The sequence below is a fragment of the Thamnophis sirtalis genome, unplaced genomic scaffold, assembly GCF_051295495.1.
Source record: "Thamnophis sirtalis isolate CommonGarterSnake01/CBP01778 unplaced genomic scaffold, rThaSir2_p1.2 scaffold_1, whole genome shotgun sequence".
Taxonomy (NCBI): domain Eukaryota; kingdom Metazoa; phylum Chordata; class Lepidosauria; order Squamata; family Natricidae; genus Thamnophis; species Thamnophis sirtalis.
The window spans coordinates 122003122-122029997 of record NW_028261381.1 but is presented as its reverse complement, the minus strand read 5'-3'; the positions used below and the strand labels follow the sequence as shown (position 1 = coordinate 122029997).

The 26876-nt window shown below is 36.4% G+C and overlaps 1 protein-coding gene across 3 annotated transcripts; it reads right to left on the bottom strand.

The window, feature by feature from the left end:
* Nucleotides 1-2128: 2128 nt before the first annotated feature.
* On the bottom strand, nucleotides 2129-24816 carry G2E3 (G2/M-phase specific E3 ubiquitin protein ligase). Of its 3 annotated transcripts, none has more exons than XM_087723232.1 (18): nucleotides 24404-24816; nucleotides 19138-19233; nucleotides 17678-17749; nucleotides 17336-17391; nucleotides 16112-16209; nucleotides 13904-14005; nucleotides 12442-12566; nucleotides 12038-12200; nucleotides 10724-10830; nucleotides 10462-10578; nucleotides 9394-9521; nucleotides 9164-9293; nucleotides 7888-8019; nucleotides 5931-6241; nucleotides 4840-5021; nucleotides 3586-3758; nucleotides 2792-2991; nucleotides 2129-2541 (listed from the first exon to the last, which is right to left on the bottom strand). In XM_087723232.1, the coding sequence occupies exons 4-18, from the start codon at nucleotides 17385-17387 to the stop codon at nucleotides 2306-2308; spliced, it is 2256 nt and encodes a 751-aa protein (XP_087579358.1). In that variant the 5' UTR covers nucleotides 17388-17391; nucleotides 17678-17749; nucleotides 19138-19233; nucleotides 24404-24816; the 3' UTR covers nucleotides 2129-2305. The 3 variants fall into 3 exon arrangements, with proteins under 3 accessions (XP_087579358.1, XP_087579369.1, XP_013921475.2); XM_087723243.1 differs by having other exon boundaries at nucleotides 19138-19228; XM_014066000.2 differs by lacking the exon at nucleotides 17678-17749.
* Nucleotides 24817-26876: the final 2060 nt, after the last annotated feature.

Below are 26876 nucleotides of genomic sequence, written 5' to 3'. Positions count from 1 at the left end.
AATCCTGTGATCAAAAGTCAATGGGAAAGCTGCAGGGAAGGTTGCAAGTTGTTGGAGTAAGTCATTGCATCACCCCACACCCAACCCTGCACAGCACCTCTCATGGACCCTTTCCCACCTGGCAGCAGCTACTTACCTTCCTGCCAGTTTGGGACTTGCGCTTTTCCTTTGGTTGTAGGAAGCTGCCAGGGAGTTACCTCATCTAACAATTGTGGGATTCATTTAATAAGAACCAGGACTTCAGGAATTGTCTTTACTAAGCAATGCAGTTGTGCTTTACATCTTAGCAGTGGAAATTCCAGCACCAATTATTGTCCTAAGCTGAGGACTACTTGTAAATCAGTAGACTTGTAATATACTTTCTGTCATTGATCCACAAGCTTTGTCTGGTTCGGTAGCCAGAATTTAATTAATTCACACTGAGGAAAGAATTTGAATGAAATATTATCTCAATCACACCAAAAATAAGGCCCACCAAACTGCTTGTTTACAGAAGAGGACAAGTAGAATTCTAAAAGCCAGGAAATAAATGTTCCCTTTCAGACACATTTTTTAATTCTTTAATATGAGAAATTGAAATTTGCGGTTGGAAACTGTGGGAGTAGAAACATTCCATCCATTCTGCTGAAATATTAACTCCATAATGCTGAGTGCTTTCTCTACCAATGAATTCAAGTTGTTGAAATACATATCATAAACCTACCATAAGATTTATTTCAAATCACTAATATATATGCTTGCCAAGGATGAAACTCTACTAACGAAGTAGCCTTATTACTATATTCTGATATATATTTTGCCTAACATTTCAGTATAGTGTACACTGTATACTTTTCACCCACACAATTAACGTTCAATAATTGAAATTCAAACAATTTAGAGTAGCATGGATAAGCTCCAGAAGTTTTTATTGTGCAATTTAATAAGTGATGACAGAAATTACTTTTAAATGATAAACTACTGTGATTAATCTTTCAGCTCAGCACAACCCAACAAAACCAAGAGGAAAATGTGGTCCAGGGGAAAACATAAATTTGCTTTTTTCTCCTTTTAGTAAAAGTAATGTCATATCAATTTGAATTAAAGCAGTTGGTGTATCCATACATGTATATGAAAATGTTATGTGTGCATAAATTATTTCATTACCTATTTCATAAGATTTAATACTCTACATGGTGTATCTATAATGCATCCAATAGAATAGATTTTAGAAAAATGAAATCAAATGCATAATTTTTCTAGTTAAGTACCGAGTAGGGAATGCCATTTCTAACTTTGGTATTTCTAGGACATATATAAAGCTAATTCATCTCACCCTTCTTCTAAAAGTCTAATTTAAATCAAATGATATTTGCTTCAATTTGCATAAATGTGAGGATAATTCTTAAAACATCTACATACATTTTCTATAGTATGCATAGTCTTATAGAAGATAGTTTCAGAATGAAACATCCTATTCCAGGTTTGAAATAGCTGCTTTAGTTAAAACAGATTGAAGTTTAGACCTCTTCCAATATAGTCAGAATAATGCTAGAACTCCTCTGGCAAGGGTAGAACTGTTATTTCAAGGATAAAGCACTCTATGTCCAAACATATTTCCATCTCTATCTGAAATAACGAAACTGAGTTAACAAACACATCTGACACCAATTATAGCTTTTCTGACTACAAAATTCCTACAATGCAGTTTTTTAAAATCCTTTTATATTCAAACCTTTTTTTTAAAAAAAATAGAATGATTACAGAACGGAAACACAATTATTTGGGCATAATCCCACAAATGTTCAAGGCATTATGAATATTTAAGAGAAGATAACATGAGGTAATCTTTAGGGGTTTTTTCATATTTACAATTAAGAGCTAGAATGCTTTAAAGGAGTCTGTGTGTGAAATTAACATTTCCTGAATCAGGAATCCACATAAATAAACCCATGCTTCAAATCTTTACACAAAAAGACAATATATAAAAGTTGATATATTACAATTTGGAAAGGGTTCCTGAATGCAGAGGTTTTGATGTGTAACATTTATGATATAAAAAGGAGGAACACCACAATCTCAAACCACCAGTTACTTGCTGGTTTGGCCAAAAAACAAACAAAACCCAGAACAAATGTAATGCAAAATTGATTTAAAAGCTTTGTTTGCTCATCATTTTGAAGCACTGTTCAAAATGTAAAGACTGAAATTATGCATTTCCATGATCAAGTTTTAAACCTGTGAGGATGAATGTCTGTTTTCCAGTAGGCAAGTAGCAAGCTTCTTGTGTGCTTCATCATTCAGTTTTCAGTATCCATTGTAGCAACTAACAAACTCTTGACTGTAATAGGGCACGTTGGATGGCAATATCCAGAACTTTTTTAAAATTCTCATAAGATTTTGTTATTGGAAGCTGTAAACAGTTAAGATCTCTCTTTCCGATGGGATATTTTATATGCAGAAACATAACTGAAGGATCAGGTTCAAAGCCAATGGGTGGAATACTGCGGATACCAGTTGCAAATACTAAAATATCCTCTAGAGTTACAGATGACTCACCACCTACACCAAGAAATATGAAGATTGTTTTGAAAAAGCTATTGTAGTTAATAAAAATATTATATTAGTGAAGAAATTACAGATGAAATGGAATAACATTTTGACTTCAGGAAATCGTAACTGCAAATATGTTAAATAAAAGTTCAAAAACAAGCTTTTCTCCACCAAGTGCAATCTGATGTCTTATTTTACAGGTACAAATATATTTAAAAAGTTCAAAATTCTAGAAGTAGGCAATAGCCCATTTTCTTACCTTCTGTCTCCTGTAAGTAACCCATCCAGAAATCAAGGCATCTGGCCTTGTCTGCTCCTGATGTACATTGAATTGTAAAGAGATCACCAAGAAGTTTTGCTGAAAGTTTCTCGGGTTTGTGACATAATATGCTACAGAATGCATCGGGATTCATTTGTATTTTTTCCAAAACACCAAGTGTTTTCAAACCTTGTCTAAAGCTTTTGGGGAAGAGAGAAATGCAAGGAAAGAAACTGCTGAGTCTTTAGTACTGTTTTTTTAAAATACAAAGAACCTTGTGAACACTACCAAATTTATTTTTTTTATTACAGATTCCTCTTATTTTAAAGCAAAAACATACTAGATAATCTCTAGTAGCAAGAGGATTTAAAATTATGCTTACTAAAACGATTCCTGTGATTGCTTCAACTAGAAAGGCAAACTCACATACTCAGAGCTTGAATTGGTTCTTTATCATACCACCCATATGTTCCAAATCTACTAAAATCTCTTGAAATATCTTAGAAAGCTTCATAACCTTTTGCTTGAACAACTTATGATTGTTGAAACTATCCTCAAAGGATTTCCAAGTGTTGAGCTCCTACTTCACATTTTATCAAAATTATTAATTTGCCAATACTACTTGATTAAAGAGAAAAAACAATTTGGTGAAAATAACTAAGACATAATGAACAATCATATTTTAATGGACACCCACAGGACATCACATAATATTTTCTTGCAAAACAGTTGAAATAATTTTTAATTAGTTAAAAATTCAAAAATGATAGGAATGATTTCCACAGCAAGCAAACCTTTCAAATGGTAAAAGAGTTCTTTTGATGACATGGTGATTCAGAATCTCATTCACCAATGTGTTCTTATCACGTAGTGCTGTTACAGGTTTTAAACATCCAATAGAAGCAAGATAGTCAGAGCAATCACTTATTGCTGATTCTAAGTTGCTCAGTGTTCTGGCAGATTTTATCTAGAGAAGAAAACCAAGCATATTTGCACCATCAACGAACCATTCCAGGTAATACATTCCCTGGGAACAACCTGTTCCCTTTCTCCCACCATATCTCCCCAGGCCTGTCACCACCATTATACTCTGCTTCATCCCACCTCCCCAATGGAAACCCCATCCCCAAATGTAGGCCCTCTAATTCTCAAGGCCAAAGATCACCCACTGTTTTCTTTTCTTCCCTGGGAAGGGAAGCAAAGTACACTGTGGCACTTTAACTTCACTAGTTCTGTGTAACAATGATATTCAGTAACCATCTCCCATTCCACCGCTAGCACTGACAGGGTGATCCTGGTCCCGCTGCTCCCACCAATTGGTAGAGAGCTTCCTTCTCATTCATTCCCCATCAAGTCTTCTTCTGACTCTCACCAGAAACCAAGGGAAATCAGTCCCCAGTCCACACTGGGAAACCAATAGGCCAGCAGTCAAGGCACTTAGACATCAGATGGCATCTACATTGACATGATCTACAGTTGCTTTCTTCCTCCTTGGGACTACCAGGAGAATAAGCAAAATGATCTCCATAGTAGAGGGGGTAAACAATAATCTTCCACTGTATTGTAACACCTCTCTTCCACCCTCATACCTTCAAAGTCTCAGCATCCATCAGTGCTAAATAGATGGTGCAGGAAGGAGCCATGCCCACAACCACTGTTCACAAGCGTAGTTGGTATAACAAGTATGGCCGTAGACCAGAACAAATTCAATCCAGTGCAAACAGGTTCCTGAAGAGCAGACTAAACTGGTGTAAAAAAACATTGTCATGTTGAAAAAACTGTGGCCAAATCCACAGATGCATCTCATCTTGGTAGGCAAGACTAGTGTGCAGAGTGGTTCATCCTGCAATGTGCTCCTTCAGTCTGAACAAGTCCAAAAATAGTCCAAGCGGGTCTACAAGTCCAACTTCCATCTAAGGAAGTGCCACCTTCCTCAAAAACATCCTTCAACACACAATAACACACAATCATGAACTCATCTGTGACTCTCTCTCCTCTTTCTTACTGGAAGTTTATATATCCTATTGTCTTACAGAGCAATTGCTCACCTTCTCTATTGCTTGCAAAACGCCTATATCAGCAACGTCTTCTATTGTTGGCTTCACATTCTCTGTGCCATAGACGAGGCAGTGAAACAAGGTTTTAGAAAAGAAGCTAGGAGATGAGCCTCCATGAACCAGAGAAACTGCAATCATTTTTCCTGCTTCATAGTATAAATTATCTTTAAGAGCTGCAAGTACAAATGGTATGTTACACTTACTGAATACAACTGACAGAAACTTGTTTTAATATGAGAAAAAGGTTAGACTAAAATCCATTCCATTCCCCACCATTCAGTCAGAACTGAAGAAGTTTCTTGGATGAGAAGCAAAACGTTTTCAAAGAAAAACCAAAAAAGTCTGATTGCCTTTTGAAAAGTAGGTTGGGACAACCATGTCTTGGATGATTGCGAATCTGCATGGACATTTAGACCAAAACATAGTATTCTTTTTTCTACATCATTAGTTAGAATTAGAAGCCTATTAGGCAAAAAAGGGACTCTTATTTCTGCTGAGAACTAGATATAAGATACAATTTGTTTGTGAACGTGGACATTCTGTGAAGGAGGGGAACTCCTGTGGCTGCTGGATAAACAATAATCTTTGGGATGCAAACATTCCTCAGGCCCAGCACTGAATTTCTCCCCTCCCCTCACTGGGAAGAAGATCTGAGTTTCTTTCCAGTCTTTCTACTATTCAAAAACATTGTGTTCACTAGCCGTTTAACCAGAAACCTAGCTAGCATTACTTTTTTGAACAGTAAAAAGGCTCAATCCAGCTTTTTTGGGGGGTGTGTGCTTTTTTTGCAATTGTTCTGAATTGTATGAAAGAATTTTTAAAATGAGTTATACCAATTCCAGAGTATCTGGAATAATTAAAATAATATGAAACTTCTACCTTGAACTTGAGAGAAAACTTACAATAAATTCTGTTTTGTTTTGTACTTAGGCCAAACATCTAAAATAACAATTTTAATATATTCTAACAGTTAATATTAGAATAAAGACTCTGCCATCATTATTTATGTCTAAACATAGCTAGCAATCAAAGCTGCATCCCCTCCTGGTGTAAATTCGAAATATTTACCATGTCAAGCTTACCTTGAGAATCAAAGGACAAATTCTTTGAGTGGTCCCCTTCAAATAATGATGAATTCTGAAGATGAAGCATCAGCAATTGAAAAAAATCTTCCTTTGATGAGCAACAGAGATCCACCTCTGTTTTATTCCTGCAGTTTATATACTTTACTTCAATAGTGTTAGCAGGATTGAAGTTCCGCTTCTGAAATCCTTTTAGAGCACTACCCCAGATATTTTGTCTGATGATATTCAGTCTTGTTGGTTTGGAATTAATCTGTAATCTTAATTCCCTCAAAATTTTGGAGACTTCTCTTTTCTGCATTCCAAGTTGCCTATATGAATAGCAAAGCATCTATTTAGGTACTTCAGCAATAATTCTGATGGCAAGCAAGTACCAGGAGTATTTTGTATAAAGTTATCTCTAAAATTATAATAATGGCCTAATTTTAGATAGGGAAACAAAAGGATTATTCTGCATCCTATTCTGAGACCAGTTTAGGCTTATTAAAGAAGTATCTAAAATCACATTTCTATTGATAGCAAATGTGGGTTGTGATATTGTTGTAACAGAAAGTTTTGAATGGAATTCTGATTAAGTAATACTTCTATCAAAAGAAGTATAGTACTTCTTGAAAATGTGCACTGGAGAGTAATTTTCTTGGAACAGTGTAGTCACTTCCAAATATTTGTGTGGGTGAAGTACTTCCCTTCTACAACTGAGATCATTGGATCGTAATCCTGTCTCGTAATGGAAGATCCAGTCTATCCGCATGTCCATTTAGATTCCAAGCCTACATCACTAATTTTGAAACAATGCGTAGGATTCTAAAAGCTAAATTTGTATTTATTATTATTTTATGGTACCCATAAAAGGCAAACTAGTTTTAAAAACCAAACTACCGTATTTTCACCCATATAACCCGCCCACGCAAATAACCCGCACACGCATATAACCCGCGGGTTTTCCGGATCGTGTAAAATATTTCCCGTATACCCCGCCCACGCATATAACCCGCCCACGCATATAACCCGCCCACGCATATAACCCGCGACGAGTAAAAGAGAAGGGAAACAGCTGAGATGGGGGGGGGGAAGAAACGGAGAAAGAAGCCTGCGCAAGCTGGGGAAGAGGAAAGGAACGGAGGAGAAGGAAACAGCTGAGATCGGGGTGGGGGAAGAAACGGAGAAAGAAGCCTGCGCACGCTGGGGAAGAGGAAAGGAACGGAGGAGAAGGAAACAGCTGAGATCGGGGTGGGGGAAGAAACGGAGAAAGAAGCCTGCGCACGCTGGGGAAGAGGAAAGGAACGGAGGAGAAGGAAACAGCTGAGATCGGGGTGGGGGAAGAAACGGAGAAAGAAGCCTGCGCACGCTGGGGAAGAGGAAAGGAACGGAGGAGAAGGAAACAGCTGAGATCGGGGTGGGGGAAGAAACGGAGAAAGAAGCCTGCGCACGCTGGGGAAGAGGAAAGGAACGGAGGAGAAGGAAACAGCTGAGATCGGGGTGGGGGAAGAAACGGAGAAAGAAGCAAGCCTCCGATCGTGTAAGCCTCCGATCGTGTAAAATATTTTCCGTATACCCCGCCCACGCATATAACCCGCAGGGGGGCGCTGTGCATGTAAAAACCGCATATAACCCGCGGGTTATATGGGTGAAAATACGGTAGTTGAGCTCGTTGAGTCCAACCAAAAGTAATGGGAAACTGTTGCAAGAGAGAGAGTGGCATTCAATGAGTGCTTCCATATACCCACTCAGTTTTCCTGGGGCCAATTCTGAGGTTTGGTTGGAGGACGTTCTCGCTTAAAATACTGAATAAATTTTTATTTGTCAACTTGGTTGATCTCTCTATGAATGGAAGGAATCTTGGGGGATAAAAGAATTCAAAAGCTATTTGCAATATGATCTAAAAAAGTTATGCAAAGTACCCAACTCTCCTTGTTTTTTAACTCAGTCATTAAATGGAACTCTTTTGTTAACTTACGTTTTTTTTAAAGACAAATTCCTTACTGAAGGACTGATGAAGGCAGATGGGGATAAAAATCTGTTATTAGAAGAGGGGAGATCAAGTTGGGAACACGGAGTAAAACCATTGGAGCATACCATCTTTGGGGACCTGAAGGGAAAAAAAAAACATCCCCAAGAATAACTTAATTTTTACTCACGTTACAGATTAATTTTTACAAATCAAAAGCTGAAAACACACAAGTTCAAGCATATATATTTCATTCCAAACCTACTTTGAAGGCAGTTCTTCAAATAGTTCTATCTATAATATATAATGTATTTTTTTAAAAAAAGACGTTAAATGAATTATGCTGGTTTCATAGAAAAGCTTGTTAATATTGCATAAACGTTTACAGATTCCCTTACACACAAGAGTACATCACTTGCTGAGAGCGCAACTTTTCTGATAGTTAAAAAAGCTTCTTTAAACAATTTCTAAGAGACACATAGAATTCACCATAAAATACTTGTTTTTTTAGCTTAAAACATACATTCTGCTTAGTTGTAATTTAGCAAAATACAGATATGCAAGACTGTAGCTTGAACACAAATCTTTGGAAGCTTTTGATGCAGTACAGTGTTGTTTAACTCAAAATTGCTGCTAATCTTCTATTATACTCGACAATTTCATAAAATATGGTTTGAATTTAAATTTTTGGGGGATTTTCAAATATTTTCTACAAATTGTCAATTTGAGTGACATAATAGTATAAATTAAGAAAATAAAAGCATCAAGTTGCTGTTATGGTTATGTAGGAAAATGAAAAGAAATTGGGTGTCTGAACTCACTGTAGCACATTTCAGCTTATTTATATCATATTCACTAGCATAAATACAACTTATGGATAATATTATTGTTGTTCTTATATTCTTACTTTTATTTTGTAGACTTTAAGGCAGGGGTGTCAAACTGGTGGCCCGCGGGCCGGGTGTGTCATGTACAGGCCACCCCCCCCACCCCTGCGAATGGGGAAAAACGTCGCAAAATGTCACATGATAGCAATGAGACATGGCGAGTTTGACACCTTTGCTTTAAGATGATGCACATTTTTCTATCTATTTTACCCACAACCACCAACCCATGAAACAAGATTGTTCGGCTGACAGCCGAAGTCATGCAGCTGGTTGCTATGCCTAGGAGAAGACTAGAGAACCTCATGATCTCCTAGTTTTTAGTCCAGCATCTTAACTACACCACCACACTGGCTCTCTAAACTTTTTCACATGCTTGTGAGAATATGGAAATCACGTGCCTGATATGGATTCCAAGATGGGATCCTGGAGACTGTCTAGGGCATTTGGGTGATGGATCTTCCATCAGATTGTCTCCATCTGCTTTTTCTGGCATACTCAAAGAACGCTTTCGCCATTTCTGAGTACTTCCTGTATAACAAAGCAATCAAATGTGGGGTGTTTTTTTCCCCCATAAATTATTAACAGCTTTCAGCTTTTAATTCAAACTTTACAAGCAGTGGGTTCTTACCATTTGATTTGGCAAGGATGGTCCTACATTCAATGCATTCCCAGTTTAGCTCCAAGCTTGTTAGTGAGGCACACGCCAAATGAGTTCCACTCGAACCACAACATTGACAGCGTTTTATTTCCCATTTGCTAAAAGGAGGGGAAAATGTATTATTAATTATAACAATAACTTTAATTCAGCAAAGCTACATAGGCAGTATCATTCTTTCTTAAAAGGAATGAGATTACACATTTATTGGGATGTAACAAAATACGAGAGTGAAAGACTAATAGCATTTTAAATTATTCTAGGCTGCCTTTCTATCAGGAAATGAATGTATTGATACTTAATGCAACTGTTCAACTACATTTTGTTCTGCAATGCACTATTATTGAATAACTGCTAAGAAATAGGCTGGCATACATTACAAATAAGAAGAACTGTCACAGAAAAAGCTACAGCAACAAACAATCATAAACCCTTTAGAGTCTAATCTACAGGCAACTCAGTCCTACAGATAATCTACGCTGTCATCCTTAAAAGCTTTCTGAAAAAGCCAAATTTTCACCATTTGACAGAAAGCTGTTAATAATGAAGCTTCAATGGGAAGTGACAAAAAAGTCTTCCCCAGACTTCCCATTAACTTCAAAGTGTAGTATATAGATGAAGATCCTTCATCTTTATCCGGTTGCAGATAGGCATCTACTTATACTTCCTTTAAAATATAACTTTTTAATAAAGTTTATTATAATGAAAAGTATTGTTCAACATTTCAAAGAAACGAGGAGTTTGCCAAATACAATAAATTTGATGTAGTGATTTAACAAGCTGGTCTAGAAACCAGGAGACTGTAAATTTTAGTCCCATCTCAGGAACGAAAGCCAGCTGGGTGACCTTGGGTCAGTCACTTTTTCTTGGTCCAACTCACTCCACCAGATGATTATTGTGGAGAAAATAGGAGGAGGAATAAGTATGATATACAGTACGTTCCCTGCCTTAATTTTTTAATTCTAATTTTGTGTTTGGTACATTTAAAAAACTACAAAGACATTAGACACGAACAGTGATAAAGACAGGATATATCACTACCTATCAGGCTCATTGTAGTCTCTTCCATTTTTGCAAAGACATCTTTTAATATCACAATGTTGGTAACGTTGAAGAAGTTCTTGATAGGCGTTCTGTTCTAGTTCCCAGGAGGCATCTCTGGAATCATTTGAACATTTATTAGAATACTTTAATTCTTTTCTTGTTAAACAAGATATGACAGCAAAATACAGCATAAAAATGCACTCACACAATTTAAGATAATACACATTTAAATGTATTAAATGCAATTTAAATCACTTACTTTTCTGGAACATGGATACCCATTCTTAACATTTCGTTCTGAAATTTTTCTTTATTATTACATACAGGACATCGATAGAAATATACCCCTGCACTGAGAGCTTGACACTAAACCCAAAAGAAAAATAAAGAATGATTAATAGAACTTATTTACCTGACACAGAAACTAAATCACTTTGAAAATTAAGGCATAATATCTGAACAAATAAATGATGCAGGTATAACAATTTTCTATTTCCTTTAAATTTTGCAAATACTAACAAGGGATGAATGAAAAGTAATGCCTTCAATGTCACCAGATGGCAATACTAATGCTTCTCTAACATGTTCTTTAACGTATGTCCTTTCACTTCAGTTGGTATAATATCGCTGTGAGAAAAGGTTGCCTTGATATTGTTCATTCTTTGAAATGGAAGCCTGTGACTACTCATCAGTGGACTTTAAGCAACATTCCATGTTTAATTTTTGACTGAAGTAGTCTCTCCTAGGGCTTTCATTGTAGACTATGGGTTTTTTTATGCAATGACTGCCTTGACATTACTGTGTGCTACTGGATAAAAAAAATGTTGAACAGGAAAGATCTTGTTTTTGGGAGGTCTGTAGAGTGCAAAAACTTTTTTTTTTAAATTTGCCTCTTCAAAATCTTGGTGCATCTTATACTCCGGTGCGTCTTATACTCCGAAAAATATGGTATTTCACTACAATGCACAAAATTTTGAAATAATGATTTAACCAGAATTCGGAAGCACAAGAAGAAAATGTTATTGCATTGTGAATGGTAGGCCTTGTAGCTCATGAGCCACCCAAGAGGCAATTGTGAAGTTGGATGCTACCACCTTACCCCATTTGCCATACAGTCCAGACTTGGAATTATGCAACTTGAAGGAATAACATTATGGGCATCTGTTTGAGTCAAATGAAGAAATGGAAAGAGCTGTCAGGACCTGGTTGAAGAGACAAAGTATGGGGTTCTTTCGTGATAGCTTTCAGAAGCCTGTCCATTGTTGGTTATAGTGAATGGTGGTGATTATGTGGATAAGTAAACATAGCTAACAAAAGAGCTCATTTCAAATATTTTTTCCTATTTCATTTATTAAAATATCCTCATATGAACTAAAGTTATAGATGGAGGCATTATTTTTCATTGCAACCTTGTAGATCAAGTTTTTAAAGAGTTGCCAGGACCAAGTCATAGACTAATTTCTGTCTCACTTCCAACCTACTCTGAATACAGACATACTTTTTAACAATAACAATTTACAGATTTTGTTTTTAGTAATAAAAAGGAACTTCTGCTATGTCAATCCAGACATACCTGCAAGCATTCCCTATGAAACCAAGCATTTTTACAGCATGGACTTGTCAAAATGTTGTATGTAGGTGATTGTTCAACCAACTCCAAACATATTGTACATTGTGATGATCCTTTACAATTAGAAGGACGTTTTTGAGTGGGTCGGTGCTTCCAACAATATGACCTTAAATCAGAGAGGCAGAATTACATAGAATCACATCATTAAAAAAAAAACCTACAATTGTTACTCAGGTAAATCATGTATTTTAGAAATAGATATTCTCAGATAAAGGTGTAAGGACCAATTTGCTTTTATATTAACTGAAGTTAATCTGGTATTATTAAGTGGAACTTTGTAATTTTAGAAAAAAATAGTTTCAGTACTTTTGAAATAGTTTTGAAATAATGAAGCAAAATAAACTTACGGAAAAGTTTCTCTGAATTGGAAAATGCATCCTTTCTCTATTCCACAAGGAAAATGGTAGCTTCGTTTGCATCTGGATGCTATACAACCAATTGAAGCACCTTTTTTCTTACAGATAGCACATTTCTAAAAGAAAAAATACATTAAATCATTATAGAAAAGTTATTTTGCATCAAAGCTTATACAAGAAAAAACACTTATAGTGAAATAATTCATCGCTTAGTTAAATTTCAACCAGATTTTTTTATTATTTGCAGAAGGCAATTTTAAATAAATTATTGAATTCATAAATGTAATAGACTTGCATACATTCTAATATTAATATAAATTGCTTAATACATTATTATCAACTCCTATAACTTGCAAGCATTAACTTTTTCAAATAAATCATATTTTTTCCTTTCGTTTCCATCACCTATAAACAATCCTATAAACTCTATTGCAAAGCCAATCCAGAATATCACTGTTTTGTTTTCAAGAATGAGATCCCATAAAATAAAAAGTATCTCCTCTTTTATATTAACCTTTAGTCTGTTATTCCCTCTCAGCCCTAATCAACATCAGGCTTTGGAGCAAACCAACTGATAAACAAACTCCCATGGAATCACAATTTGGTAACTTGTAGTTAAGTAGATGAAAGCAATCCCAAAACCTGGTAAATGGGCCAAACACTATTGTTGTTGCTATTCTGAATACAGATTTTAATCAACAGATTTTATGAAATTTAGCCACAATACTGAAGTTAAATTAAGTACGTAATGGTTGTTAGTCTGTCTAGCTTAATCTAATCCCAATTTGCTTCTCCCTCTTCAAATGGGTTCCCAAATGTATGGCAGTTCTGTGTATTACAGCAAGGATACATACAGGAAGAAAGAGATATAGACCACTATTTAAATCTTATTATCAACCAGTCTTTTGCAATCTTTTTAATCCTGGAGGAAACCTTGAAATAATTGTCAGGCCTTACAGAACTTCCACAAGAAAATCACAAAAAATATAAACATTTCACAATAAAATTCTCCTCTACTTTATGTTTCACCATCTTCATAACATTAGCAAAGAAGAGCTTGACAACAGAGTCACAGCACTAAACATTCTGATTGCATTGTGTGGCATGCAACATTTAATTTAAAAAAAAAAAATTTATCACTCTCTCATGAAATCCCTTGGGTTTCATGGAAACCCAGTTAAGAAAGGCTGTTCTAAACCTTTGTATGAAAAGTTCATTTTGCAGGAAACTATAAACTTGCTTTGGACATATCTAAGGCAAAGAAGTGATTAATTCAGCTGATTCAAAAGTAATACAGTTCCAGTTGTATAGTTGAGAACAAAATCTTACTTTTTCCTTTTTCAACCAAAATAGCTTAATTACATCTGTTACTACTAATGTGAGCTTAGAATATATTTAAATTTATGAATATGTATAACTCCTTGGAAAAGATTCATTATTCAAAATCTCTTACCAGTCTTGCAGCTCGATTAATTTCTTTTTGGATATCTTCAGGTAAAAAACCATAAAAGCCTTCTTCATCTTCACCTCTCTGCCAAATCCCACTTGACATTAACTATAATAAATTTAATGATGAATTAAATCAAGTGACATTCCAGACATATCTGCATTAACTTTTCACAATAAGAAAGCATGTAATTTAATCATTACTGAGGTTTACCTGCAGTATAATTATATGTGATTTTCAGCAAATTATTGAATCATGTTTGCAATATATTTGTCCTCACAAATATGGCAATAAAAGTTGCCATTTATTCAGCACAGGTAGTCCCTACTTAGCAACTGCAATTGGGAACCTCAATTATGCATCAGTTGTAAACTGAAGTCATGTGACTTAACATATCAATTTTCACTGTGTTAACAAAATCGCCACAAGTAGTTAAGTGCAATGTCACATGATTGCAACTCCTGCTTGGATTCCTCATTTACTTTGCTTGTCAGAAATGACTGTGAAGGTTGCAAATGGCAATTATGTTACCATGGGATGTTGTGACTGTTGTATATGCCTGAATCATGATCATGTGACCATGGGGACATATGAAAACTGTAGCTTTGAAGATTGTTTCTACTGTAAATCTTTCCAGTACCATTGTAGGTTCAAATGGTCATTGAATGAATGGCCAGTAAGTAAGGACTACCAGTACACCTTTTTTGTATTTGGTCCACATTTCCCAGTCAAGCAAAAAAATATAAAGGATTAGAATAAGTTCAGATAGTTATGGCAGCACTTGCTTCTAAGGAAATACAGACATGATTTGATAACAATTCCCATTGTTTTCAAAGAGATTCACTATTATTTGTACAGCTAGCACTGCAACTTTATTGTATAAAATGATATCCAGATCTTTTGCCACTTTCTAGTGGCATAGTAAAGGTAAACGTTCCCAAGCACATGCATGCTAGTCATTTCTGGCTCTAGGGGTGGTGCTCATCTCCGTTTCTAAGCCAAAGAGCCAGCACTGTCCAAAGACATCTCCGTGATCATGTGGCCGGCACGACTCAATGCCGAAGGTGCACCAAGCGCTATTACCTTCCCACCAAAGTGGTCCCTATTTTTCTACTTGCATTTTTATGTGCTTTCAAACTGCTAGGTTGGCAGAAGCTGGGGCAAGTAATGGGAGCTCACTCCATTACGCAGAACTAGGGATTCGAACCGCTGAACTGCTGACCTTTCTGATAGACAAGCTCAGCATCTTAGCCACTGAGCCATCACATCTCCTTCTAGTGGTGTAGTTTTGAATTTTTAATGTGCAAGGTTTTAATTTTCAATTGCTTTTTATTCATCCTTTTTAATGTTCTGTAAGCTGCCCACTCACACTTTCAGGCAGTTGGCCAGCATATAAAGATTTTTTAGCAATGTTCCATCTTAAAAATAAGTTTTCTCTGCTTCAGCACAGTATTTGTTGCCGAGAATCTTTGCATGGTTCTGACTCTCCTTCTCAATGAATTCAAAATAAACCTGCATCCTTTTTGACCCTCACATGGCACATTTACACATGGTATTATTCCTGTAGTGGGGTTGTACCCCTTTGTTCCCATGCCTGACATAATCCTTTGCTCTTATTTGAGGCTCAGTTTTCTCTATCATTCCCTGACCTCTTCTTTAAGACACCTTTTGTCTGAGGATAGCTCTTCAGCCAAGAATAACATGTATTCAGGTAACCATGTGGCTTGCTGAATACTACGTATGGCCAGTAATTGGCTGAATGTGAATAGCAACCTTAAACTGAATTAAGAGAAAACAGAGGTGCCTATTGTGAAGGGTGACATTTCTCAACAAAAGTGGCAGATGCTCCATGTTTTTAATGATGTTAAAAACAAATAGACTATGCATACAGTTTGAGAGTATTTCAAGATTTGCACTTCTCTTGAATTTCCTAGATTGAAACAAGGAACAACAAAACCTTATATCATATTTATGCACCTATCTGTACTCGTTTTAGTTACTAATTTGAAAGGAAATTGAGCTCAACATATATTTATTATTTGATTTTGTTAAATAGACACATATATTATAACACAAGATATCATAAGAGCAGCTTGTAAATTATCTAGTATAGTATGGTATAATATTTATTGTCATTGCACAAAATAAATAAAACGAAATCTAACTTTCCAATAGACCCCAAAAATTCTTTGGGGGGCAGAAAGAAGTACTTACTACACAGTAATAATGAACAGTGAGATTACAGTCCTCAAAGGTCCTTTTTTCCCCATATTTTTCAGGACAGTCATCAGCCCGTTGACAGAATTCACAGGCTAAAAGATAAAAATAATGGTATGTGGACACTATGAAGTTCTACTTGTTATTGGACATATAACAAGGTACCCAGAAAAATCATGCAATAGTTTAGTATATTTTATAGATTTCTTTGAACTACTAAGACAAGCAAATTGTAGTAATTACAATCCCAGAAATTATTTTTGACTGAATTCATAAACAAACAAGATCACTTGGAAATTTATTTCTTTATTTAGCAAATGTATATGGTTGCATATCTTAACAAATTAACTCTAGGTAGCCAACAAAACATAAATAATGAAATAAAAAAACAGAATAAGCATCCATCTATTTACAATAGTCGAGACTATTCTGTAAAGAATCTCAAGCATTTTCTGACAGTATAACAACACATATTAGGCTGTAGAAGCAACTTGGTTCATTGGGTGATGGAAAAGCCTTCTGGAAAGCATGTTTCCCATGAAGGTATGTAGAACGTGCATATCATACAGATCTGTTGTGATGGGCTGAAACCACTGGAGACCAGCAGGCCCTCAAGTAGTTGGTTCCATACCATGTATGGCTTTGAAGGTGACAACCAGCATCTTGAATTACACTTAGAAACTTAGCAGAAGCCAGCGCAGCTCATGTAGCGGTGGGGTATGTGGATGTTCTCCACTGCTACCAAATGAATTCAAGGCCAGCCCTATACAGAGTGGATTGACATAATCCATCAGGACATAGTTAAGGCCATGATGGCGAACCTATGGCATGTGTGCCAGAGGTGGTACGCAGAGCCTTCTCTGCTGGCAGGCATACCATTGTCCTAGGTCAGATCTCCATGGCGTTTCTTTCATGAGCTTCTGTTTCCTTGCAAATGGCGAACTCTACCACCATCTTCTCAAGAAAGAGCAGCTTGTAAAACTACTAGGACTGTATATCTTTAATCAAGAACAAGGTATAGTTACTGTTCTGGAGAAATTAGTATTAATATTAAGGTTACTAAGTACAGGAAAGGACAGAAAGAGTTGTATTTCTCCAAACTGGGAACCATAGAATTTCCACAAACCCCAACCAGCATGGCTATTGCAGATCCACTACTTGAAGGCACCAGGCTAGTAGCTACGTTAATTAAATCAAACATAAATAGTTATAAATACTTACATAGATTCTGGAAGCATCCAATAATGTTCTTACTCATTCTAGTGTTCTCCATTCAACTAAGTCATATGAGAGAAAGAAATCAGTTGCTATGTGAAATTAAACATTTAGTCTGTGAATTATCTAATTCTCTACAGTTTTAATTAAAAGCAAACTATATGGTAAGAAAAACAAAGAACTGTGCACACACACAACACGCATGCATAGACACAGCAATATGAAGTACGGCTTTGTTTTTGATCGGTAACCTACAGAACTTTTTCATTACGGCTAATGATTTAGAGCAGCAGTACAATTTAGCATAAACCTGAATATAAAAGTCTCTTTTTGACTACATAAAATTACCTGGAAAAAAAAATAAGGTATTCTTTGCTGTTCTTTTGTCTCTGCAAATTTGTGGACAGTCCTGCATTCAGTCTTCATCCAGATAAGAAAGATGATGAGGAGCAAAAGAAGAAAAAGACAGAGTAAAAAAGAAAGGGAAGGAGGGGTAGGGGAGGGGAGTAGAGTAGAGGGGACTTAAATGTTTTATATCAAATGAACAAGCAAGGAGGCAGATGAGAAAATAGATCATAAAGGGTACTACTCTGGCATAATTAGGTCATAAAGGTATTTCTCTGAGGCATTACTGTTGTCATCCAACCACTCAAGTCAGGGATGTCATAAGTCAATACAGTTATATAAAGTAGAGTAGCAAACCCTATAGGGATATAATGCTAAGTGTCAAAATCAAACTACACTTTTAAAAGGATCCAAAGAAAATAATTGGAAAATAATTAAGTGAACAAAGAAAAATTTACAAAATTATAAAGTTAAATTATACTATTCTGCTTGGTATTTATTTTAACTTAGCAATGTTAACTTATGCTACATTCTATGCTATGTGTTTGGAGATAGAGTTTTAAAGGCAAAACTAACAAGTTTATTCTTTTCAACTAAAAATAAAATAAATGAATTTGCAGTAATATCTTTTACCACCTTAAATACTTTTAACATGAGAAAATAATACAACTGCTATTGGTTTAGGAATATAATATACATGCAACAACTTCAATATTTGTTCATAGAACATATGTAAGGTTTTTATTTTGGTTAAAACTGTAAATCAGATGGAACCTGCATTCTTCTTGAAAATAGAGGAATACAGAGGTGCCTACAGAAACAGGCAAAAGCCTATCTCAGCATTTCAAATCATTTCCAGTCCCACATTTGAGGATTATCCCCCAATTCCCAGAGCATCTTTTCTAGAAATACAGAATAACAAAAAAATTACAACTCCCTCTCACACTTTCAAAATAAGTGTCTTGTTATCAGTCAGTATTCCACTAATAAAAAATAACATATGAAATTGGTGTTTGAGAAAAATAATTAACAATTGGTTTTTCCCATGATTATTTTGAATACAGTACTAGTGCACTACTGATGAACATGCAATTTGTATTTAGTTTGTAAGTTTTTCAAATAAAATAAGAGGTTTTGGAAAGTTAATTAGTGGGTCTATACAATAAGTTAATGAATGAGCAAGAATGAACACATTTTAAAACTTTGCATAATACACACATACATCTATCTATCTATCTATCTATCTATCTATCTATCTATCTATCTATCTATCTATCTATCTATCTATCATCTATCTATCTGAATTCTAGGATGTTTCTTTCTTCCTTGTTTATTCACGAAGGGATATAGTCTGGTCTGCTTTTTTGCATACATTACAGAAAAAGATACAGATTTTATTTGTTTATGATCTCCAAGACAAATCAGCTCAACAATAACAGAATATGACTTTTCAAAGTACTCACAGAACTTAACTGTTTTCTTATAAACTTGTGTAAATGATAGGGGTCTTATGTTGTCCGCCTTGACTAAGTCTGATCATCAATCTTGCTCCATCTGCACTATTTAAGGATTAGAAAAACACAATGACAATTATTTTTTATTTGAAAAGCATATTCTTTATTAGTAGTAAAAAATCTTTCAAAGTGAAATGTTAGTACCCTATGAATCAAAAATAATACTCAAAAGAATCTGATTCTATGGTATGTCAGCCTTCTATCACCTGAGCAGTCTCTTCAGATGTTTGGACATCAATTCTCATAATTCTTAGCAGTTACCAAGCTGGTTGGAAATTTTAGAAGTCCATACACAATTAAAGTTGTTCTGTTGTGTTTTTAACTGCTGTTAGTTGCCTACAAGCCATACTACATTGCCTCATTCATGGTGGGGGGTATTCCTGGCAGAAATCTGTTAAGAACATTGGAAATGTATGCCAAAAATATATATTCTCAGCTTGATGACCCAAGATGTAGAGGTCATTCCAGCTATCCAGCAAAAGCAAACAGGTACCTGTGCTAATAACAAAATAGGAAGATGCTGGATGCACATTATCACTTTAGGAGCAATGACAAAGACATTTTTTCATACTGTGAGAGAAGACAATGGCAAACTATTCTTATATTTTTACTAAACAACACATGGATAGAAAATGTTTGACAATTCGTGAAGAAAATCTATATGGTTCCTAAGAGGCAACGATGGAATATATTCAATCAATCAATGTCCAGAGTCACATATTTGAGATGGGCAGTCATATACATTGAAATATAAACAAATAAATGTGGTGATTGTATTTCATAAAACCGCAGCTGCTCTTATATGTATAAGACCAACTTGACATATTTATTACATTAAATATATTTCATTGCTGAGAAAAGGGTTTGGACAACCCCTTCTGAAGAACTAAGGAATTATCCAGTGAAATATGCTTGGCAAAATGTTATACCAACTTCAGATAAGAAAAAGAAGAATTTCATTCCAATAGCAAATAAACAGAATATTAAATAATACACATCTGGGCAATTCAGGTATTTATCTATTTCTTCTTTGCTGGATGATTTCAAGTAACCTTACTTTTTCTGGTGCCTCTAAACAGAGATTCTTTTCCCAGTAAGATTCTCTGCTATTTAGGATCGACAAGTTCCAAGTACTTGTACATTTGTACAGATAAAATTTCCTGGACAGACAATGAAGGAATGTAGAATTCTAACTCATTTTGGAATATCATGAAGTGAAGAAATTACACTCTTATCTTTAATCACCTCTCTCTCAAAGAAGAAATATTGTAGGATACTGTTACACAATGATCTTCCAACATTTCTATGTGCAAAGATATGGAAAACTGAACTATCCACTGGTAAATTTGGTATTAGGGCTGTAATAGAAACCAACACAACAGTACTTTATAACATGAGCAAAACTTCGTCAAAGTGTTAAAGTGACCATATCCTTTGTAAGCCTCATGTTCTTGTTTCATCAGCTGACCATAATTGCTTCCAATGCTGTACACACAGACCACCAGACAAAGATTAACCAGGAATCCTTACAAAGCAAGTTGTTGGCAATGTGCTTTACAAAGCATGTCTCTGGAACCTTTTGTACATTTAATTCAATTTACCTGACCTCAATTGATGGATTTTACATGGGAAGAAATGTTTCACAAAGATTAATTATATTTGTGTCACAATGTGACTAAACAAATATCATTTACAAAAAAAATTAAAATTTTGCAAATGAAACAAATTATTGCAACTGACCTACTTTTTAATTAAATAATCATCTGGAAATAATGGCATCAAATTAATTTACTAAAATGAAGTTAAGATAGTATTTTACTTCCACTAAATTCTTGGAATAAATCCAGATTTGAACAACAAATCAGCAATTGTTGAAAGGTAGATTTTCTTTTTTTATTTTCTATATTAAATAGCTTTTAATATTTGACACCTATCTTCTCAATTCATGTCTTAATCACATTTTAAATGAAATATTGTTATAGCATCAAAGAAAGCAATTCAATACCTGCTCATTGCAGCTTTAACAGTATCAAGAAAATAAAGCTGTACATTATAATCATAAAAATCAAAAAGACAATCTAAGGTGGTGAATATCAGCGGTGTTAAAAATCAAGTTTACACTGCCGTGAACAAAACATTTCCAAGTTTGTCAATTTTAAATAAACTATTTGTAACACACAAAAGAAGAGGCAGCAGAATTTTAGATGCATGTTTTCCATTTCATTAAAGAGCAACAAAGACAGCGTGTATGGTTCAGGTGTTTTTACAAATGCCATCTCAGTTCACAGTATGTGCTTTGCATTTAAATAAGAAAGGGTCTTAAGTTCACATTGTAGCTTCTGACAGGCTAATGTTACCTTTTTATCTTTCAGCAAAAAGCTTTGGGGAGATGAAGAGCAGTGTCCAAGAAAAATTATCTAGAGTATATAGTATTATGTTCTGCAAGTTAGAAAATATCTAATTTTTGAACTTAGAAAGTACCAAAATATTTCATTTAGAATTAAATCCCACTTACACTGGATATTTCCTAACAATTAGTAATTTGGATTCAGAGTTCTAGCTTCGAAGAGGTGTTTTTCTGTTCAATTGTATCCAATTCTTAAGGACTGCCTGGGCAAGTTCCTGATGTTCCCTTGGCAAGGTTTTTTAGAAGTGATTTGCCTTTGCCATTTTCCTATAGCTGACAAAAGGTGACTGGCCCAAGGTCACCCAGCTGACTTCATGCCTAAAGCAGAATTATAGAACTCACGTTCTCCTATTTTCTAACCTGACACTCAGAGTGTTTTAGCTGTGACTAAAACACAGTAACAGAACTTCTGCTATCAAGAAAAATGGATGTTACCTAGTCAGATAATGAAATGTTGGCAAGCAAGTAACCAAGCTCAGAGAGCACCAAGGATTGCACAGTTCAACCCTGAGGTACATATACTGTATATTCCCAGAGTAGGTTTTTTTTCTGCATTTGCTTTTAATACCTGGGTAGCAATTAAATATGCAAAATGCTGGAGCAGCCCAGCTGGATCAGACAACCTATTAAATAGCAACCTGCTCCCTATACAGCAGTGATGGCAAACCTTTTTTGGCTGCTGTGCCAAAAACAGGGGGAGCACAGGGGGGTTGTGTGCTGACGTGCCACACCCATAATGCTATGTGCGCGCACCCCCCAGTACGCACGCATGCACACAATCAGCGACCCTGCTGCTTTTGCCTCAGTTTTTCCGCCTTCCCCAGGCTCCAAAGGCTTTCTAGAAGCCTGGGGAGGGCGAAAACAGTCTCCCTGCCCTCCCCAGACGCCTTCCGGAAGGCAAAAATGGACTTACTGGGAATCCGGAAGTTCGGGAATGGTGACTTCCAGTTTGTCCGTAGGGCCAATTTTTGACCTCCTGAGCCTTCAGGGAAGCCTCCTGAGAGCGAAAAACAGTCCTACAAGCAAACTGGAAGTCCCTTCCTGAATTTTGGGTTTGCCCATAGGGCCAGTTTTTTGCACTTTGGAGGCTTCAGGGAAACCTCTGGAGGGCGAAAAACAGCCTCAAAAGAAGGCTGAAGTGAGCTGGCCAGTGTGCACATGCATGCTGGCCAGCTGACAGAACAACGCCTCACGTGCTCCGACAAATGGCTCCACGTGCCACCTGTGGCACGTGTGCCATAGGTTCGCCATCACGGCTATACAGTAATATTAGATGCCCAGATGTTCATAAGTAGAATACTATTTTGACAGAACCATCATATAACCAACACTATCAGATCTCAGAACCACAACAGTCAATCCACTTTTGTCATTCCTCTTAAAATGGCAACTTGTTTTAAAATAAGTCTTTTGCAATTATTCTTCCCTTTGTCACATTTTCTAACCAAAGACCATGTCTTTGAGAAAAATATTTTAGGCTACTATAAAAAAAACCCCTACAATACAAATACTTACATATTTACAAAAATAATTCAAAAATGCAACTGAAACAATTCGAATGGTAATCACTGCAGGAATTTATCTTGAAATTCAAAGAACTATTATATTATACAATAAAACAGGGGAGGGGGAAAGCCTTTTCCTGGTATATTAAAATACCTCCACTCAAGTCCAATACCACAGATGTCAACATTCAGACAAATGCATGAAAAGATCAGCAACACGTCAGGTAAAATAGTTTATAGTTTTTAATATTTAAACCAGATACATGTTATATACTTAGTGCAAGAAATTGCCCTAATTATGGAATGCTGCTCTAGGGAGGCAGAGAAAGTCCTGGGAAGATTTTCAGGGTGTTGGACAAGCTAAGATATGTTGCATTTGAGTATTAGCAAAAGCTCTGTGGAGAGGAAATATACTGAGAAAATAATGAGCAGGTAGATAGGTTATGCAGTGCTGGGAGTAAATGAACCTCCTCCCCCCCTTTAGTTACCTTAGGATTAAATTTACCAAGGAAGGAGTATCAATTTTCCTGAGACTATCCGGGTACTATAGGGTTGCACAATTTGCTTAAGGAGCAGCCAACATATACAAAGGTGTTCATGATGGATGCCAACCTCTTTGCTTTGTTCAGATCCAAATACTGTGCATCACTACTTCCAGTCCAGCTTTTGTATTGACCAAAAGCACTGTTACCGGCTTTAATTTCAGCTTCCTCATTTTCATCTATTATCTAATTTATTATCTAGCTGCCAATTGTTTTTGGATTTTAGTGACACATTCAAGATATTTATTTGCATAGCTGTCCACTTCATGTGACTCTGACCCAATAAACAATTAAAGTACAAGATAATCACATAATTCAATAATTAAACTAGTTAAAAACTAAAATAACACCTTACTCCAAAGCTGGGAAAACACCCAACCCTACCAGATATCATAGAATCTAGATTATTATGGCAGATTGTAACAAAATTTCTCAGTAGTGCAGATAATCTATTAAGAGAGTTTTAAATCGGTAACGCAGGGATGTCACAAATGAGAAATTAGGAACAATGACCTTAACGAAGTCTGCAAAATTACCTGAATATTACTTTGAAAAGCCTTGCCCCGTGGGTCACTTTTCACACACAAAAGAAATCCAATTTATGTCATCCTTGCAAACAAGAATGGAAAGAAATACATACTATTTCTGCAATTCTCACTCAAGTTACTTGGGAAGTAGGACCGATTTGAACGCACCAACACGAACTCGCGAGTAAACAACTGCCCCAAAAGGCAAAAAAGGTGGTGGGGAATCTCGCTTACCCATAAAAATTCTCTGTCTTTGGCTTCGCTGCAACAAAACAGTAAAAACCCTCGAATCCGGGATTTCTTCTTTTAAGCCGATCGAGTCTCAACAAACTGCAGCCCTTTTTTCCTCCATTTCTCCTTTTGTACTGCTACTGTTTTAATCCTAGTATTCACCTTTCGGGGAGTATATCTCGCCGAGTTTGACGGGCTTACTCCATAGAGAGCAGCTCCCTAACTTAGTATAACCAGGGAAAAGTAGCCAAGGAGTCGCGCGCAGCAGCTCCACCGAAGCCACGACGGATAATTCGGAGTGCAAAGAAGCGCCGTACAATAAAACCAATCAACCAATCCGTACGCAGAAAAACCCTTCACCCTCTCTGTGCCCTAGTAGTTAGTCCGTTCGCCCGAGCCGCCCCGCCGCAGATCCTTCTCCCAGCACACAGAGCCCGACCTGGAAGCCTCACCTCCGAGACGTGTAACACGCCCACGTCCGCTCGAAAATAACCGCCGCACTATTCAAACTCCGACATCCGCTTGCGTCACAAATAGAGGCACGAATGGAAGAAAAGAGCCCCACCCGCTTTCTCCGTTGTAAGCGACATCCATTGAACCGATTTTCTACTGCGAAGGTCTGAATAGAATTCTTAGAGAAGAGGGAGGGGCTGGTAGTGAGGAAGTATTTTGATTGGATGATTGGCTGCCATTGGCTAACTATGTCGGGAGGGGGACAGAGGCTGGGCTAATTTTCCGTCTCTCTCCATTAAGTTTTTCGGGGGTGGTGATGGAGGAATTTTTCAGCCGTGTGAATTTGTCAGCAGGGAAAACCAGTTGGTCTTGCCAGAGTTTGAGCCTTGCCTCCACAAAGGAACGGTTCTCAGTACGTGAAGTTGGCAGAATCGTCCGTGATTCAAATCCTCATCGCTTCGGGACCCTTAAATAAGCAACCTTCAACGCAATGAATAAAATAGAATGAGCTCCAAGGGAGCTTGGAGGTCTTCTAGCCCAACCCCCTGCTGAAGCAGGATAATTTACCCCCATACCTTTTATCTTAAACTGTCTACCGTGGACCTTACGCGTTTCTTAAAAGGTCCCTAAGGGGGCGTGCATAAGCGCACCAGGGTGCCTATCGTCCCCATTTATATGTACTCATTTTTGTGTTTATGGCTATGTTTTGCTTATTTATATCCATTTATTTGTGCCTTTTTTTTCATATGTCCATATCTATGTCTATACTGATATTTGTTTCCTTGTACTTGTTGACACATAAACAAAACTTATACATTATAGAAAACATTACTTGGGAGTAGCCTTGTATGAACCCAGCCCATGTTTGTTGGAAGAGGTGCATAGATTGTAAGGGTTTATTCAGCAAAATCCTGTCTACCCAGCCAATCCTAAAAAAACACCATATATGTTAGTGAGGCTTATTTTAAATAGCAAGAATTGCAGCTTTCCATTATAACCTCAAATCTTTATTCCACTTTTATCAACATTTATTTGTGTCTTACCTTTTATTATTTTTACATACAAATTGGCGAACATAGCCAACACACCTTTGTCCTATTTCTCCCATATCAACAACTGTGAGGTGGTCTGACAGAGAATGATTGACCCAAATTCAAGTTAACTAAATTTAGTGGATATTATTGTAATAAACCACTGCAGTAAGGAGTTCTCTGTGTATCTAGTATATACTAGTATACTCCACTTGAAATGTGGGGAGGGATTATCAGACAAACTAGGCTTACGTCCATTCCAAGAAACTAATTTGAAAATAGTCTCAGAGTGAGGGAGGAGGGAAACACATTCAGACTTGCAAGAATCAGTAACTATAGCTAACATAATACAAGTGGTTTTAAGCCTATGTGACGCCGTTTCTTAAGTCTGATCTACCCTATAGAGCTGATATCAACAGAAGACATAGTTTTATGGAAGCATGCCCAGTCGGTTGGATCTTGTGGATGGGTATTTTTGATTGGAAAAGGTGGCTATGCAAATAAATGGTCACTATACCATGAAGAGATTTATTGGTGATAATGTAGGTGATACTCAGCACATTGAATTATACCTGGAAGTCTATTAGTAGTCAATGCAGGTTGACTGATTAACAGGTTATGCACAACTGGGATGGAAGAGAATGGCAATGTGCCTGCTCCCCCCTTTTTTTGCATAGTGTCTCATGCAAACTTAATTGTAATCACAAATTACAATATAAATTGAGCAGCACACAATATGTAATGGCATAAAAAGTGCTGACCCACCTGAGAACCATAACGTATCTGTTGCTAGACCCCTTGCAATTTGCCTAATGTGCAAATAGATCTGCTGATGCAGTCAATATGACACTGAACTACATCTTACAACATCTTGAATCCCCAAAAACCTATGCAAGGATCCTTTTTGTAGACTTCAGCTCAGCATTCAACACCATCATTCCAGAAATCCTTCTCTCTAAACCATGGTTGTCAAACTTGCAATATCACATTGT

Bases quoted from the DNA above. Each gene is read 5' to 3' on its own strand.
- G2E3 (XM_087723232.1), bottom strand. From the start codon at position 17,387: ATGGAGAACACTAGAATGAGTAAGAACATTATTGGATGCTTCCAGAAT. The intron at 14,006-16,111 runs GTAAGTACTTCT...AATTTATTATAG, and splicing joins CTGTTCATTATTACTGTGTA to TTAATGTCAAGTGGGATTTG. The intron at 12,201-12,441 runs GTAAGTTTATTT...CTCTGATTTAAG, and splicing joins CAATTCAGAGAAACTTTTCC to GTCATATTGTTGGAAGCACC.